General features: G+C 39.2%; 1 protein-coding gene across 1 annotated transcript in view; it reads right to left on the reverse strand.

Annotated features, from left to right (window-relative positions):
• Window positions 1-4,792: 4,792 nt before the first annotated feature.
• The window catches only part of FRMD4B (FERM domain containing 4B), a 167,967-nt gene continuing 156,864 nt past the window's right edge, over window positions 4,793-15,895 (reverse strand). The window contains exons 20-23 of the mRNA XM_069473792.1: window positions 14,956-15,075; window positions 13,286-14,097; window positions 9,761-9,893; window positions 4,793-5,968 (exon numbers count right to left, since the gene is read on the reverse strand). Coding sequence (XP_069329893.1) covers window positions 5,848-5,968; window positions 9,761-9,893; window positions 13,286-14,097; window positions 14,956-15,075 — 1,186 coding nt within the window. The 3' untranslated portion in view covers window positions 4,793-5,847. The remainder of the gene's footprint in view (window positions 5,969-9,760; window positions 9,894-13,285; window positions 14,098-14,955; window positions 15,076-15,895) is intronic.

The following is a 15,895-nucleotide window of genomic DNA, read 5'->3' on the forward strand; positions in this document are numbered from 1 at the left end:
ATACAGTTTTTCCCTGACCCTCACTGCTATGGTTTGAATTGAAACTCATGTTGGAACTTAATCCCCAAAGTGGCAGTAGTGAGGGGTAGGGCCTTTAAGAGGTGATTGGGTCATGAGAGCTCTGCCCTCATGAATGGACTCATGATGAATGGAGTAATGGGGTAACAAATGAATGGGTTGTCATGGGAATGGGACTGGTGGCTTGACAAGAAGAGGAAGAGAGACCTGAGCTTGCACGCTCAGTCCCATCGCCACATGATGCCCTGTGACACCTTGGGACTCTGCAGAGAGTCCCCATCAGCAAGAAGTCCCTCACCAGATATGGCCCCTTGATCTTGGACTTCTCATCCTCCATAATTATAAGCAATAAATTCCTTTCTTTATAAATTATCTAGTTTTAGGTATTTTGTTATAAGTAACAGAAAGCCGACTAAGATACCCATCAACAATTGTTTCCTTCACTTCCGTCCTCTCCTTCCAAAATTGAGAATCTCTGCTTTAAACACTGAAGGCAGCACCCCTAGAAGTAGGTGTAACACCTTTTCCCAGAGAAGTCCCCCAGGGTTTCCCCAAGGGGTCACTTTGGACAGGACAACTTTTTGTTGTGTCAGATCATACCATACACTGCAGCATGTTTAATGTTCCTGGCCCCTAAATGCCAGTAGTACCTCCAAATCATTGGGAGAATCCAAAGCATATTTCCAAATGTCCCATAGTGTGTGGTACAGTCCCAGTTGAAAAATCACAGGCCTTTTAAACCTTGGGCACTTCATGAATATTACAAGCATTCAAGAAGAGAAAATTGGCCAGGAGTGGTGGTTCACATCTATAATCTTAGCACTCTGGGAGGCCCAGGTGAGAGAATCAACTTGAGGTCAGAAGTTCGAGACCAATCTGAGCAAGAGCGAGACCTCGTCTTTACTGAAAATAGAAACATTAGCCTGATGTGGTGGCATGTACCTGTAGTCCCAGCTTCTGAGGAAGCTGAGGCAGGAGGATCCCTTGAGCCCCCGAGTGTGAGCTATGATGATGCCACTGTGCTCTAGCTGGGGCAACAGAGTGAGACTCTGTCTCAAAAAAAAAAAAAAAAAGAAGGGAAAGTTTCTGAAACCCAGAAGTTAAGTCATCTCCCGTCTGGGTCCAGGCACATTGTTCTTGCTAAGACTGCTGATACTCAAAAGCAAAAGGAAATGGAGAGATTGAGAGAGAGAGAGAGAGAGTGTGTGTGTGTGTGTGTGTGTGTGTGTTTTCCAATGTTAAGAACAGCAAGGAGATAAATATTGACAAAACAAATTTCTTGTGTCTATTTCCTATTTTCTTTTGTAGAGGTGATAGACTCTTACGAAATCATAAAAGGCAGACGAGGATGAAAGCGCTATAAGGACACTCTGGTGGTGAGCTCAGACTCTAATCTGAGATTAATCTCAGACTCTTTCCAAAGAGAATCAAGAGTAAAGCCTACAAATATATACATCTGACAGAGCTGAATTCTGAGTGGGCTTCTCAAGGGCACCGTAGAAAAAAGCATTTCATATTATCATACTGCCCCTGAACAATCCAAAATGGGAGAGGATCAATAGATATTTTCAGTGCTACTGATCAATATTTAGTTCATTATGGTTATCTGTGATTGTAACAAGTACATTCACTAATGTAAGACATTTTATTGACTAGAAAACAATTTGAGAAATGTACTTGGTCCACCGTTGACCTCATCCAGCCATAAATAATTCAGCCTAGCAGGTAGGGCCCTAGGTAAGGGTTATCTTGATCTGTGGTTTGACTTAAAGCCTGACTCTGCTCTTCTGCCACTGGTAAATGAAAGAAAATTAGATCTGATAATTTTAAGAGGTGATAATATGAGCAAGGAGAGATGGGATTAGTGTGTATTCACTCAATTTTAATTCATCTATTAAGAAAATCTGAATTCTGTTTGCTACTTTTACTGCAGAGAAATTATTCCTGGAAAACATTCCTTGAATGAGAAATTAGTAGTTTAGGATTTGCAGTTTGACAAGTCAGGATTTAATTCCTGCTTTTCTCCTCCTAGTGGCATGACTTTTAGTAAGTTACTTGACCTTTAAAAAAACTCTCAGATTCTTTACCTGTAAAATGGAGATTTTATAGCTCTGTTCACCTCATTGGGCTGTTGTGGGGATTAAATAAGCAAATGCATATAAGGCAATTTCGCACACCAGACTGGCACATGCTGAACTAGAGTTCAACTCATTTTTGCAGTGGGACATACTTTTCTTTTTTCTCCTTCAAAGTGGCACAAGAATGGGTTGGAAGGGAGGCAGAGTACTAGAAAAGACCTAGAGAAATCTAGAGGAGGGGATATGGAAAGAAAAACATAGGAGATAACCAAACTTTGAGCTGAAAGATAAGTTTCACTTTATCTTCTGGGTTCTGTGTAACCAAACTTTGAGCTGAAAGATAAGTTTCACTTTATCTTCTGGGTTCTGTGTATGTGTCAAAAGATCTCTTTGGAAATGAACTGCATCTCCATGCTCCGTGAGATAACAGGGGACAACTAATGGCTTGCCTTGTTAACAGGCATGGCTGAAGCACCTCCTTTGCTATACCTCCAGGTCAACCAAAGGGGATTCTGGAAAGCTTGTTACTGGAACTCGGGCCAAGGTAAGTATAGAAATTTAGAGTTAGTGTTTAGAAACATTCATTGCAACTTGACACAGTGGTTTTATGTCTGCTGAATCTAATAATAATTAGGAACATATATTTTCCTGTTATTTCAATTCCCTAGTAATTTATTTTTCTGATTTAGCTTTCCACTTAGTAATTCACTTTTATTTTACTTTATAAAATTACATATAGGTCCACAATAGATCGGAAATTTTCAAAACTGGTCTTTCACCATGGATAGTTTGAGAAGCACCATTGTAGAAAATAATACAAACTTGCCTACTGCACTGAAGAAAGTTATTACTCCGATTCTGGAAGCTCTTTAATGACTGACATTTGAGGGAACTCTTTAGTCTGAGCTTTTGTTCCTAAGAACAGGACAAATAGTTTAAAACAATTTTGGAATCTTTATTGCTTATGACATTTAAGCTTATATGAGTACAAGGAAGAATTTTGAAGAATTTTCTCAAATATAGAACAAATTATGAACATCAAGGAAGGTGAGGCAATTTCTAAAATCCACCTTGTAAAACATACATCTTTATGAGGTAGATCAATATGTATTGATACAAAGCGAGGCCCAACATATGTTAGGTAAAAAAAAAACCAAAAAAAAACAAGTTGTAAATTTGTACTTGTAATATGATGCTAAATTTTTAAAAAATTACTATATAGAAAAAAATCCAAATTAATATGCAACAAATTAACATTGTTATGTCTGAGAGTGTTAGATTATGGGGCATGATTATGTTTTTATGTTATGTATTTATTTTGTGTTTGCATTTAAGATTTTTACCATAAGTATATGATACTTTGCAATAAGAAAGGAAGTTTGCAATTGAATACTTTGCCTTTGTCACTGTTTGCTTTTTAATAAACATACCAATGTGGCTGAGAGATATTTTTCAAAAGAGATGGGGGAAATCGGGCAGTAGGCTCACTGTGCTTCCATTTCTGTCTTCTTTTCCTATTTGGGAACCAAATTTTATTTGGCCTTTTAAGACATACTTGCAATTCTGAGCATACTGTTTCTTGAATGGGAAAAGGATATTTTTGTGTAAGATACATGTATGTAAATATTAATATTAAGGTCTCTCTACATTTCATTTCCCACTTCCCTCTCCCTATAGTACAGGATAAAAAGATGTCATGTGAAATATTTTCTTGAATGTAAAAGACTTGTTTGCTAGTCTGTGAAGCTAGGACAAATTACTTGTCACAAATAAACAACATTCCCAAGATTAGGAAACCTAAAAATTCTCATCAGTCATCCTCAGTGAGGCAGTAAACTACCGTATTTTATCAATTCTAAGATAACTTTATTGTAAGACACAGCACTATTTTTATGTATCATAAAGAAAGGAAAAAAACACTGCCAATTCAACTAGGACATGCCATCAATCAAAAGATGAACCCTGTTTTCAGATGTAAATATGAAAAAATGTACATCTTGGAATCAATAAGATACGGTAATACTACAAAAATCTGAAAACTTGCTCAACACGATTACTTGAAGTAGAGCACTTCAAACTGCTTTCACACGGGCCCTGAACATAAATGGAAGAATACGTAAACATTTTCAGTAGCACACCTTTTGTTTATTGACCTATGTAAAAAAATAATAGGTCTCAAAAAAGTCAGAACAGTAAGAGAATATGCAAAAGTGTATTTCTGTTTCTAGAAGGCTATACAAATATGCAAAAAGGAATAAGTTATTTTTTTGCTTGTCTCTTTCCAAATTTTTTTCCCCAAACTTCATTTCTAATGATACAAATGACTAAGGACCAGTTTAACAAATCATTTTTATGTATATATTACATGCTTTGGAATATAGATAGAAAATGTTCAAAAAAAGTTGTTCAGAAACTTCTCTATTCACAATATGAACAAGAAACCTGTATAAAAGAAGGGGAAAGGAGCACCTTTTATGGAATATTGAAGCAGAGTAAAGATGACAAAAAAGACCAATCTGGAATATGGAAAACATTTGTTCTAAAAAAATAAACAAACAAAACCTTACAATAAACCATAACTAATTAGTTCTTCCAAGAAAAGTATGAGGTAGTTTTAAGCCTCATAATTAAATCTACTGCAGCTTGGAGTATTTTTTTTTTTAATGCTAATCTTTTTTTTTTTTTTTTGTCACTTAGTGACTTAAAACTACTTGTGGAATCCAGATAGTAGTAATATGTTTAATTTTCTAATGTTCACCATTTTAAGGCACGCGATTCATCTAAAATGACGTGGCTTTGTTTGTTTTTTTTTTTTGTTGTTGTTGTTCTTGCCTTGGGTCCTTTCTGTAACACCTTAAAATACTTTTTCAAACTCATGATCATAAAAACTTTCCATAATAAGTCTGCCACTTTAAATGACAGCCAAGTCAGAGAGCTACCAGCCTAAACAATAGCTCATCGTGTAATTAGTGGAGAAAGAAAAAATGAGCTCAAGGATATTGTACCTTAGAAAATTCTCCAAGCAGAGTTTGTCAATTACTCAGTGGGCTGCTTCATTTTCCCCAATCTGCTACCATAACGTTATATTACAGGATGCTACAGCAATAAGTCTTTCCCGAACCCATTTTATGGTGCTTATGAAAAACATCACTCTTTATAATATCCTAAAAACATTTACACTCATTCAGAACTTCATGAAAAATCCAACTTCTCTTCAAGTAATTTTCCAATACTGTCAATTTCAATTGTCCATGTCTGTGTAGAAATCACACGTTATTCTTTGCCAGCTCACAAATTCCAACTTTGTGACGGTGAGCAATGACTCAGGAGTTTCTGGCTTCCCTTCTCTCGTCATTCTGAATTGTGCTCTGAAATTTTCCCCTGTCCTTCTTGCCTATGGGACACGCTGAACGCACTTTCACGGTTTTGAGGTTTGCCTTCAACAACTTTTATTCCCTTAAAAGGTGCTTGCTATCGATAAAGACTTCACACTGAGCCCTCTCTTGGCAACGGTTCAACGTGTGCTCAGACCTTGCTGTTAGGTTAGCGCCTGGAGTTTGAAAGGCAAGTCCTCATTCAGGGGCTTTGTGGGGCTTAGTGCGTGATTCACATCCAGGGCAACCTAAGTCTTCTCTTCAACCTTTGATGCCTTTAGGGTTCTAAAGCCAACAGCCTTCTGGGAAGACGAATACATTTTGCAAGGCACACTAGTGTGAGAACGCGGTGCTTGGTCAAGAGGTCCAACTGCAGTTCAGACTAATGTTCCAGGCTTTGAATCTTCATGCCAATAGAGCCTCTGCTCACTACTCTCCAGGCTGTCTTCCAGTCGGTTTCCATCTGCACTGTCCAGTTGACTGATGTCTGAGTACTGTCTATTAAAGAAAACCAGAGAAGTTACTACTAGTGGTCATTTTTGTTCTTACAGCACTATGTTTAGAGACTGCTACACTTAAAGAAGTTAGTAGGAAGCACTGTTAAGAAAAATTTTCCAAAACTTAGAGACAAGGCAAATGATGACAGCATGTTCTTTTTGATGTCATACTGAAACATTGTCTAAAAGGCCTATAAAAGGATTATTTAATTTCTCTAGGGAGATATACCTTTAACTTATGCTTACCATTGATTAGGACTCAGATTGCATTAAGTTACATGTTAACTTATAGGCTTTTGTGTGGAAGAAATACAAATAACTTCTGTCTAGTAGAAAAGATTATGGTTATAGGTTTAACGCCCTGTAGGACATTAACTTGTTTTGTATCTAATTTAGTAATCTTATTTTAATATTCCTTCTTTCAATGTCTTGAGTTCTCTTTGAACCAGCTTTACTATTCTGCTAGTTCTTTTATTAATTAAATAAATCTTTAACACATGCCTATTTTCTATTTGTTTGACAGTCATATTTTTAACTTTTTATTTTTAAATTTTTAATTTTTTCTTAACTTTTAAAAAAGTAGATTTTGACAGCCACATTTTAAGTATTCTTCAAATTAGGGGAATATACTAAAAGCCTTCCTCAGGGACAAAGGAATTATATTTAGCAGCAGGGGCACTTTGGGACATATTTTATACCCCTAGGGTTTGTGGGTCAAGTATAAATTGGGAGTGACCCAGGAAACAGCATCGCATTTAAAAATTATACACATATTTGGATGGTATATCCAAATGAAAGCATCCTACCATACAGACCATTTAGATAAGCAAAATCACATTATTATAACAGTACGTTAAAATAGGTTAGATAGTTAGTAGATTTCTTTTTTATTTTAAATGTCAAAGTCTTTTAGTAAAGGTGATTTAAAAAAAGGCTTTGGAAGAAGAAGAGCTTTGGAAATAAAGGTTTTTAGTGTTTTCATGTTACATTAAAATAAAATCAGATTTCACAACTTCACGCATCAGTCAGAGCAAGCAAAACTCCTGCTGTGGAAGGAGCAACACGCAGATTTCAGGGACTGTACTTACTACGGCTGGCTACACTTAGCAAAAGAGAATTTAAAACTGATCTCATTTCTGGAGACACAACCATTCTTGGGGACAGAAGCCCTTGGTTTTGCCTAGTAATAGGTAGAGTTAGACAGGGAAGAGGAAAGAGGATGGAAAACAGGAAGTGAAAAACAAACGTTATTTGAAAATATAGTTTGCAGCAGTAGAGCCAAGAATTTGACTCTGTTATATACAAGGTAGCTTCAACATTTCTACTTTGGAAAGTTTATGCCAACGACAGTTCTACCAAATCATATTGGGAAAAAAAATTTATGTTGGTAAAAATCTGTATCTTTCTATAAAAATTTTAAGACCTGAATACTCTGGAAAAAAGAATCTTTCAATAATATATACTTCATTAAAAAAAACAAAACACCCATACACATGGCTAAGCTTTTCAAATCTTTAGCTTAAGAGAAAATTGAGTTTTTATCTTTACCTTGAAACCTAATTTCTCTCTTATTTTAAAAATCATGTTTTCATAAAAATAATTTATGCAATTTTGGAACAGATTTATAAACCTTTATGAATAAATGTTATTATACTTGCCTTACTAATAGGTTAAGTTAAATTGATCAGACTGTATCATAACAAAAAAAATCCTAAATAAACAAATGGGTAGAAATAAGCACTTCCATTATCCCTGCACCTAGGAGAGTAAATTGGCTTAAAAAAAAAATCACTTTTAAATTTAATACATTAACACTACTTATTGGAATTTATCCTAAGGAAATAATCTGAAATTCAGACAAACATTTTACACAAAGATGTTAACAGTAGCATTACTTACAAAAAAAAAGAAAGAAAACCTAAAAACCACTCAATTGTTCGAAAAACAAGGAGCTATTAAGTATACTACATTTGAGTGGAATATCATATTGGTCATATAAAATGAGGTTTAAAGAGTTTTTTAAAAACATGGGAACATGGTTATGTTATGATGCTAAGTTTAAAAAATGGAATGTAAAATTTCATATATAACATAAGATGTAAAATTGTATGTACAATGTCATTATGACTATGTTAAAAATGAATGTAGAAAAATGGGGAAAAAAATGCCAAAATGTCGATAGCTGCTACTTCTGGATAGTGGAATTATGGCTAAATTACTTCCTACTTATTTATCCCTTTATTATTTTCCAAATTTTCCACCATGATCTCATGTATGGGTACACATACACAAACACACAATAGGAATCTTTAAATAGCTTCTAATTTCCTGTGCATTATGTCCCTTCTGACATCAGTCTCCTCTATCAGGCTATCTTGGGCTGCCTGAAATATAATAAATGGGCAGACGTAAAAACAGATTTTTCTCTAAAAATGTTTAACACTTCCGGAGTCCAATGAAAGTGGTGTTAAGGACATTAGAACTTATGCATGAAATGTTTGATATCATTTCTGAGTCAACAAGAAGGAAAGTAAAATTACACAAACATGAAAAATATTTGCAAGTATATTATTACAAAATGATTAGAACTGAATTGAAAAGGTTCAGCTCAAATTTGGGGCCTGTCATTTTGGTTCTTGCTCCTAACTGATTTTCAAGCATTATTTACAGAAGTCCACGCTATCTGATATCCTCTGAAGTATATTTTCAATAAAATTCTATTTTGAGCATACCCTTTGTTGAGTTGAGACAATTGACTTGATATTTCAAGCCAAGAAAAACTCTTGCTGAATGTGGAGAAGACAAACAAGGCTTTTGGGGTTGAATACCTCCAATTTGCTTGTGACACTGAATGCCTTAACAAAGAAACTGCTAACCTCTTAAATTCACCAGTGCAGAAACTTTTCTAACTTGTAGTCTGTATAAATCTTTTATGCCTGAAGCAATCTGACTTAAAGGAGTCAAAATTAAATTTTCTAAAAAAAAACAACCAGAAAATACTCTATCTACTTCTTGGCACCATGGGTGTGGATTTTATCTTGTGAGAAACTGATAGGGAGAAATGACCTCTTCAAACTTAACTCCTCGTGTGTATAAAAAGAATTGAAAAAACATGTAATGCAGAGTTTGCAATTAAAAAAAATCCATTTTAACAAACTGTTCTTGTATATTTTCTCTAACGTTTACAAAGAACTACTTTTACAAATAGGACAGCTGGCTGCGTCTGTTGCTGCTTAGTGAACAGAGGCTCAGACACAGAAAGGCAGCAAATGTTTGAAATCCAGCCTACCAACTGTCTATGGGGAACCTCACTATAAACAACAGCCTTTTTGGGAGTAGAGGTATTTTTCCTGCAAGGTTCCAGAAAAGACTTTAACAGACAAATCAATAATATAGTTTCAAGCACTGCAACAACAATAAAAAAACCCCTTCAGACTCAGAATTGAATGTACAGACTCTAAGAACAGGGCCGAATTTGAATGAGCTATTAGGAGTCAGCAAACTTTTTCTTAAAGGGCCAGATATTTTTGGTTTTGTTAGCCTTAAGGTCTCTGTTGCAACTGCTCAGCTCTGCCCTCATAGTGCAAAAACAGCCATAGATAACATGTACATCCATGAGCATGGCTGTTTTCCAATAAAACTTTATTTGCCAAAACAGGTGGCAGCTGGATTTGGCCTGTCGGCTATAGTTTACCAACTCCTGAGTTAGATTATTCAATGTTCGTGAAGTAGGATCCCTAAATTCTTTTGAACAGGACCAGGCTCCTAGAACTTTCGAGCACTGTTTTCTCACCTGCTTGGAGAGGGCAAAGGATTATAGACGTTTCCATAGCAGCTGGTGTAAGAAGAATGTGCTGGGGTCTCGTAGTCAGATAGCCCTATGGTTAACTGGGTCCTCCAGTTCCCGGAAGCATTTGTAGAAGACACTAGAAATAAAAATGAAAAGAGAGATAAAATTAGTGGAAGTATTCAAAGTGAACATTGTTTAGGTCACTCAGAAGTGCATCATAATCAGCTGTTGTGCAGAATAGACAGGAAGACCCAGGGTTTGGAATCAACAGAGTTCCTATGCCAGTTTGGTGAATTACTGGCTGTGTGACCTACGATAAATAGTTTATCCTTTACAAGCCTCAGTTTCTTCATCCGCAGAGTGGGGAATCATAACCTAAATACGTTCTGTACAGGTATAATACCAGATTAAATAAGATAATCCTGAAAATCTTTAGCACTATGCCTGATGCAGAGTGCACATTCAATAACTATTATTGTTGTTATTAATGGGAATAAGGTTAATTAAAAGACAAATTGTCAAGTAAAAACTAATTTGAAAAACAACCCAACAGACAAGCCAAGAAAAAAATTCTCATATATTGAGAGAATCTTCCCGTTCAAGCTATGGTGTCTGAATACACAAGGCTTCAGCAGTAAAGGGAAGGTGATGAGCCTGGGTTTGTCAGTCGCCTTTGGAGGAAAAGCATTCGGTAAGGTGACTTGTTGAGACTTGACTATTCCTCAGCCAAAGGCAACACTGGCCACTAGCAAGATCAAGGCTATCTTTTGCCTTAAGAAAAGATGTGGGGGGAGGAAGCGGCAGGGAGGGCTGGGGGATGGTGTTAATTAGTACAGGAAAGAATTCAAGAAGAGGGGATTTAGTTTTTCAGAGGGACTGAACTGGAACAAGATCAGAGTATAATTTGGGAGCAAAGGCCAATGAACACTTCATTGCTGGGTGTTTGCCGTCCTCGCTATAAAACCAGTCCTGCTCCATGCCTGGGATGCACGAGGAAACCACAATGCCACGCTGTTCGTCCAAGACAACAAAGCAGCCCTGCTCAGGGATCCTTCCTGCTCTGTTTCCTGTTCCTGGCTCCCGGCCTAATTCTCTTCTCTCTCACACCCACAAAGTACCTGTGATCGCTGTGGGACAAACACACTTCAAAATTCACCTGTGGCCCTGGATGCCATGAGGTTTGGACTAACAGCTGCAACACACTCACTTTCAGCCTCCAAGAAAGTTTCCTGACTCTAAGTCAGAGGCTCTGAGGCTTAGTGGTTAAGATGTCAGAGCTGGGATAAAAGCCCCCATGCCACCACTTGCTTGCTTGGGGGCTTGGGCAGGATCATTCAAACTCTCTAAGCCAGAGTTGCCTCAGCTGCAAAATCAGGATAGCAATGGTAAACAACAACAGCAACCACTATATAGAACCCCTACCTATGTGAAATGGGAAAGTGCTGCGTGGCACACAGGAAGCTGCCAACAAATGGTGGCTGTCATTACTACTAAAACTGACTCACCAAGAGAGCCCTCAGGTGGCTGGAAGGGTCTCCAAAAACCCTTACTACTTTGGCAAATAAATTAGAAATTTATCTCTCCAAGAGAATAATGCATGCCTGTTGTAAAACATTTCTGTAGCTATAAAATGGAGATTGGAATGAGGAAAATTCCAGAAGGGAATTCTGAGAGCACTGATTCCATCCCTCTAATTCCTTAAAAAAGTGATACTTCTTGGTCTGTGAGGACAAAGCCTGCTGGTGTCAGCAAAGCTCACACCACATCTGAAACAGGAAGTGATAACTCAAGTCTCACCTTTGCCCTTGACATTCAGCCAACAGCCAGGAATGTTGAGATTCCTGAGTTACACCTGCTTCTCCCTCTGCTCCAGCCCTGGGGCCCTGATGACTGTCCACATGCATATCAGCCCTCCTTATTTGGTTTTATCCTTGTAGTGCTCTGCCCAGGTCTGTAAAAGTTTCTCATGCAACACCCTGAACTTCAGGGGGAAGAAAGGCGTTCTCTAGGTCAGAGCCATGAATCACAAAATTACAGGAGCCTTTTCATATGCTAGATGTGGTAATAGATGTGACAACCCTAGTGGAAGTCCAAAGTCCTACACAAATAGGAGAGAACTTGAACCCAAATAGAAATCTCCATGGAAACACCCCGTGTCAACAAGCTCACGAAACTTTTAATGGTACAGTTTTCACTGACTATTACACAATGACTCAGTAATCCCCATACTATGTCTCACTAAGATATCATGCTTGTAAGGGAGGAGGCAAGACTCATGACCTCAGGTTTGCTGGCAGTTCAAGAATTCATTCATTTCTTAGAGTTTTACGGTTGCTTAATTTTTATACATTCCTCTGGCTGGTGACCAGACTCTGAGCTCATCGTGGCCAGGAACTAGTTCAACACTGGGTCCTCAGCATCTTGGATGTATCTGCTCATTGGCTGAATAAATGACACCATAAGCAGACCCTCCCCTATGCCCCATTTCTCTGCTTAAAGTACTTGGCACCGCTGGGGGTGTGCAGGAAGTCCTCCACGGATGTTAGTGTAGTTAGGGGCCAAAGTCAACATAAAGGATTTAAAGGAAATATCTCCTCTAATCAAAATTATCTTTGAAAATCTCTTAAGTCAACCATAAAGTGGAGTATATGTGAATAATGAATTAAGATATGCAAATTCCTTGCAACAGTGCTCAATAAACGGCTGCTCCTATCAGAATTATTATAAGCCGTCAGCAGGTACTTGAGCATTCAAGACAGTCTTTAGATGATCAAATCTTGGTGGTGAACAGGGATGGATGTGTAACTGTAATGTTTTCTGCCTACCTGAAGGGTTTACTCCAGCCTTTTAAAATAACAAACCTCAATGACTTGAACACATATAAGAAATGTGACTGTCGCCGGGCGCAGTGGCTCATGCCTGTAATCCTAGCACTCTGGGACGCCGAAGCGAGAGGATCGCTTGAGCTCAGAAGTTTGAGACCATCCTGAGCAAGAGCAAAACCCCTGTCTCTACTAAAAATAGAAAAATTAGCCTGGCATAGTGGCGCACACCTGTAGTCCCAGCTACTCAGGAGGCTGAGGCAGGAGGATCGCTTGGGCCCAGGAGTTTGAGGCTACACTGAGCTACGATGACACCACTGCACTCTACCCAGGGCAACAGAGTGAGACTCTGTCTCAACAAACAAACAAACAAACAAACAAAAAGAAATGTGACTGTCAATGCAAGACCTAGGAAAGATAAAATATGTGAAAGCCCCTAACCAAGGGTAGCACATAGAGTACATGCTCAATAAATGTCTGTTGGATGTGAATCTACAGTTTGCTTCATTAGACTCATGTGTACGGTGTTCTCTGGAGAGCCAGAGAGAACTGTTTTTAAGTTAGCAATTCTTACTGTGGGGTTCCACTGAACGGCTACCACTCTCATGACCTTGGGTACTGGTCTCATGATCCTTGCGGGGAGTGGTTTGGGCCGGGCATGATGTAAATGAAATCCAGGTGTCGCGTGCTCCCTCAGTGTTCTTACCTGAAGAGTAGGAGGATGCGCGACTGCTTGGAGAACAGGGTACTTGCAGCCCGGCAAACCCTAGGCACCTCTGTGATCCTCTGTCCGAGTCGAAGCTAGTCTGTGGGCTGTGTCCCTGATCCTTCTGCCCAGAGGCCCGCTGGTACCAGCCACGCAGATGCTCAGCGACTAAGGCCTTGTGGATGTTTTTGGTGATGTGCTCAGATTTCGAGGCAGCTTTCCTCGGCAGCCGGAGAGTTGCATATGGGTTATGGGGCACCCGATCGACCTCGTCTTCATGAAAGGATCTGCTGTAGTCCCTTTGGCGGTCATATCCATAGTGGGCTGAGGCCCGGTAGGAAGGATTGACACTATACTGTCCCTCCGTGTCATTCTCATAGACATAGCCGCCACTGTAATAAAGGTCACACTCTGCGTATGGCGTGTACCCGGCAATATAGTAACTGGAAGAAGGTGGCTCCTGACTCTTCGTGTAGACGCCATTCCTCAAACTATCCTTCTGTGCCAGGTTGGGCATGCTTCCTGAATTTGAAGTAGACACGTTCTGTTTCTTTGACCTTCTCCGCCCCCTGGCACGAGTGTCCAGAGTCTGGGTGGTGTAATAAGGGCCAGTGACTGGTGTCACACAGTAATATTCTGTGCTCGATTGGCTGGTGTAGGAAGACCCGTCGTCGAGGATTTCGGTGCTGCTGCTTCTTTGGGATTTGGAGAGGGAGAAAAATGGCTTTTCGCTGTCCATCTCAGAGAGCAGGTGCGACTGGGACTCCAGGCTCCCACTCCGCTGGCGGCAGTGCTGAGATGAAGATTCGGGTCTGAAAGAGAAGAAGGAAAATTTATAAAAGCCAAGGAGACCCCAAAGGGGAGAAAAGAACACCATGCTGAGTGATTGAATAGCTCTTGAATTGCAATGGGACTCTGCAGGCTTCCAAAGCTGACTGCGCAATAGAATCCAGTTGTTCACAGAGGCCATTGGTTCACACATAAGTTCATTACCAAAGTCAAATGAGAAAAAAACCAGGTTCTATCAGTTGTGCAAGCCCATCCTTCCCCGAAGGTAGGGAAGATATAAACAGATGATGCACAGCCTGCATTCAAAGCCTGAAAAAAACCCTAGCATGTCTTTGGAGGGTCCTCTCTTCCTACGGGATATTAAGATGTGTTAGACTAGGGTGGAGGTCAGAGGTATCTGGGTTGAGTCATGGCCGTGCCTTTTCCCAGCTGTATGAGCTCAGGCAAGATATTCAACCTCCCTAAATCTCTCTTCCTCTTTTGTAAAATGAAGACAAGACCAATATCTAACATCTACCTCCTAACAGGCTTGTTCTGAGGCCTAAATAATATAGTGCATATAAAACATTTAGCATAGCACTCAGTAAACACTTCAAAATGCTTCTGTTGTTATTATCTTTATCCTCACCATTGAATAATGAATGGTAAGATGCGCTTGGGAAAATTAAGGTAGCAAAAATCTAATATACACTCGAACAAATCACGTACATTTTCCTTGCCAACATATTTTGAAATTTTAAGTTAGCAGAAAATGTAGAACCATAAAAGAGGGTTCTGTTGCAGAGAGTCACTTGAACTGATTTAAAAAACACAACAAAGCAACCCAGAACCTCAAAATAAACAACAACAGAGCCAAAGCCACGGGAACGAAGCTGTCTTACTCCAAGTGGCTGCTGCTGTAGGCGTTTCGGGTAAGAACTGGCGTGGTGGGCATGCTCCGTCCTCCCTGCGGCCGCCTCTCCAGAGTTTTGTAAGGGCTGCTGTGTGTCGACAGCATTTCTCTGTGATGATAAAAAGAAGAATTTGGGAAATGATGAGTCTCCCAACATCTCTGGCAGACTTGTCATAAGCTGATATGAAACTTACTGGAAGTGGAAGGAAAGAGAACACAGGGAGAGAGATGAGAAGGGTGTCTCTGTGGTTTAGTATCCTGGTACGTCCTAGATGAGTTTTAGGGGAAGCACATATGGTCTGACTTTTTGAGTCATAAACAGTAAGCATAAAATAAAAGGCTTTTTAAAAAGAGTATACTGATCACTTTACCCACTACTGGACTAAAAAAAAAAAAAAAAAAAAAAAGAATGCACTAAATGAAACAGAGGCGAGAGTGCCAAACCCTTTTTCTGTAAATGGTCTAATAGTAAATATTTTTTTGCTTATGGGCCAGACGGTCTCTGTACTGACTATTCAGCTCTGCCCTGGTAGTGCAAAAGCAGCCATAGATAATACATAAGTGGGCCGGGTGCGGTGGCTCACGCCTGTAATCCTAGCACTCTGGGAGGCCGAGGTGGGTGGATCGCTGGAGGTCAGGAGTTCGAGACAAGCCTGAGCAAGAGTGAGACCCCGTCTCTACTAAAAATAGAAAGAAATTATATGGACAACTAAAAATATATATAGAAAAAATGAGCCAGGCATGGTGGCACATGCCTGTAGTCCCAGCTACTTGGGAGGCTGAGGTGGTAGGATTCCTTAAGCCCAGGAGTTTGAGGTTGCTGTGAGCTAGGCTGACGCCACGGCACTCACTCTAGCCCGGGCAACAGAGCGAGACTCTGTCTCAAAAAAAAAAAAAAAAAAAAAAATACATAAGTGAATGGCTGTGGC

The sequence above is a fragment of the Eulemur rufifrons genome, chromosome 7 (genome assembly GCF_041146395.1).
Source record: "Eulemur rufifrons isolate Redbay chromosome 7, OSU_ERuf_1, whole genome shotgun sequence".
NCBI lineage: Eukaryota > Metazoa > Chordata > Mammalia > Primates > Lemuridae > Eulemur > Eulemur rufifrons.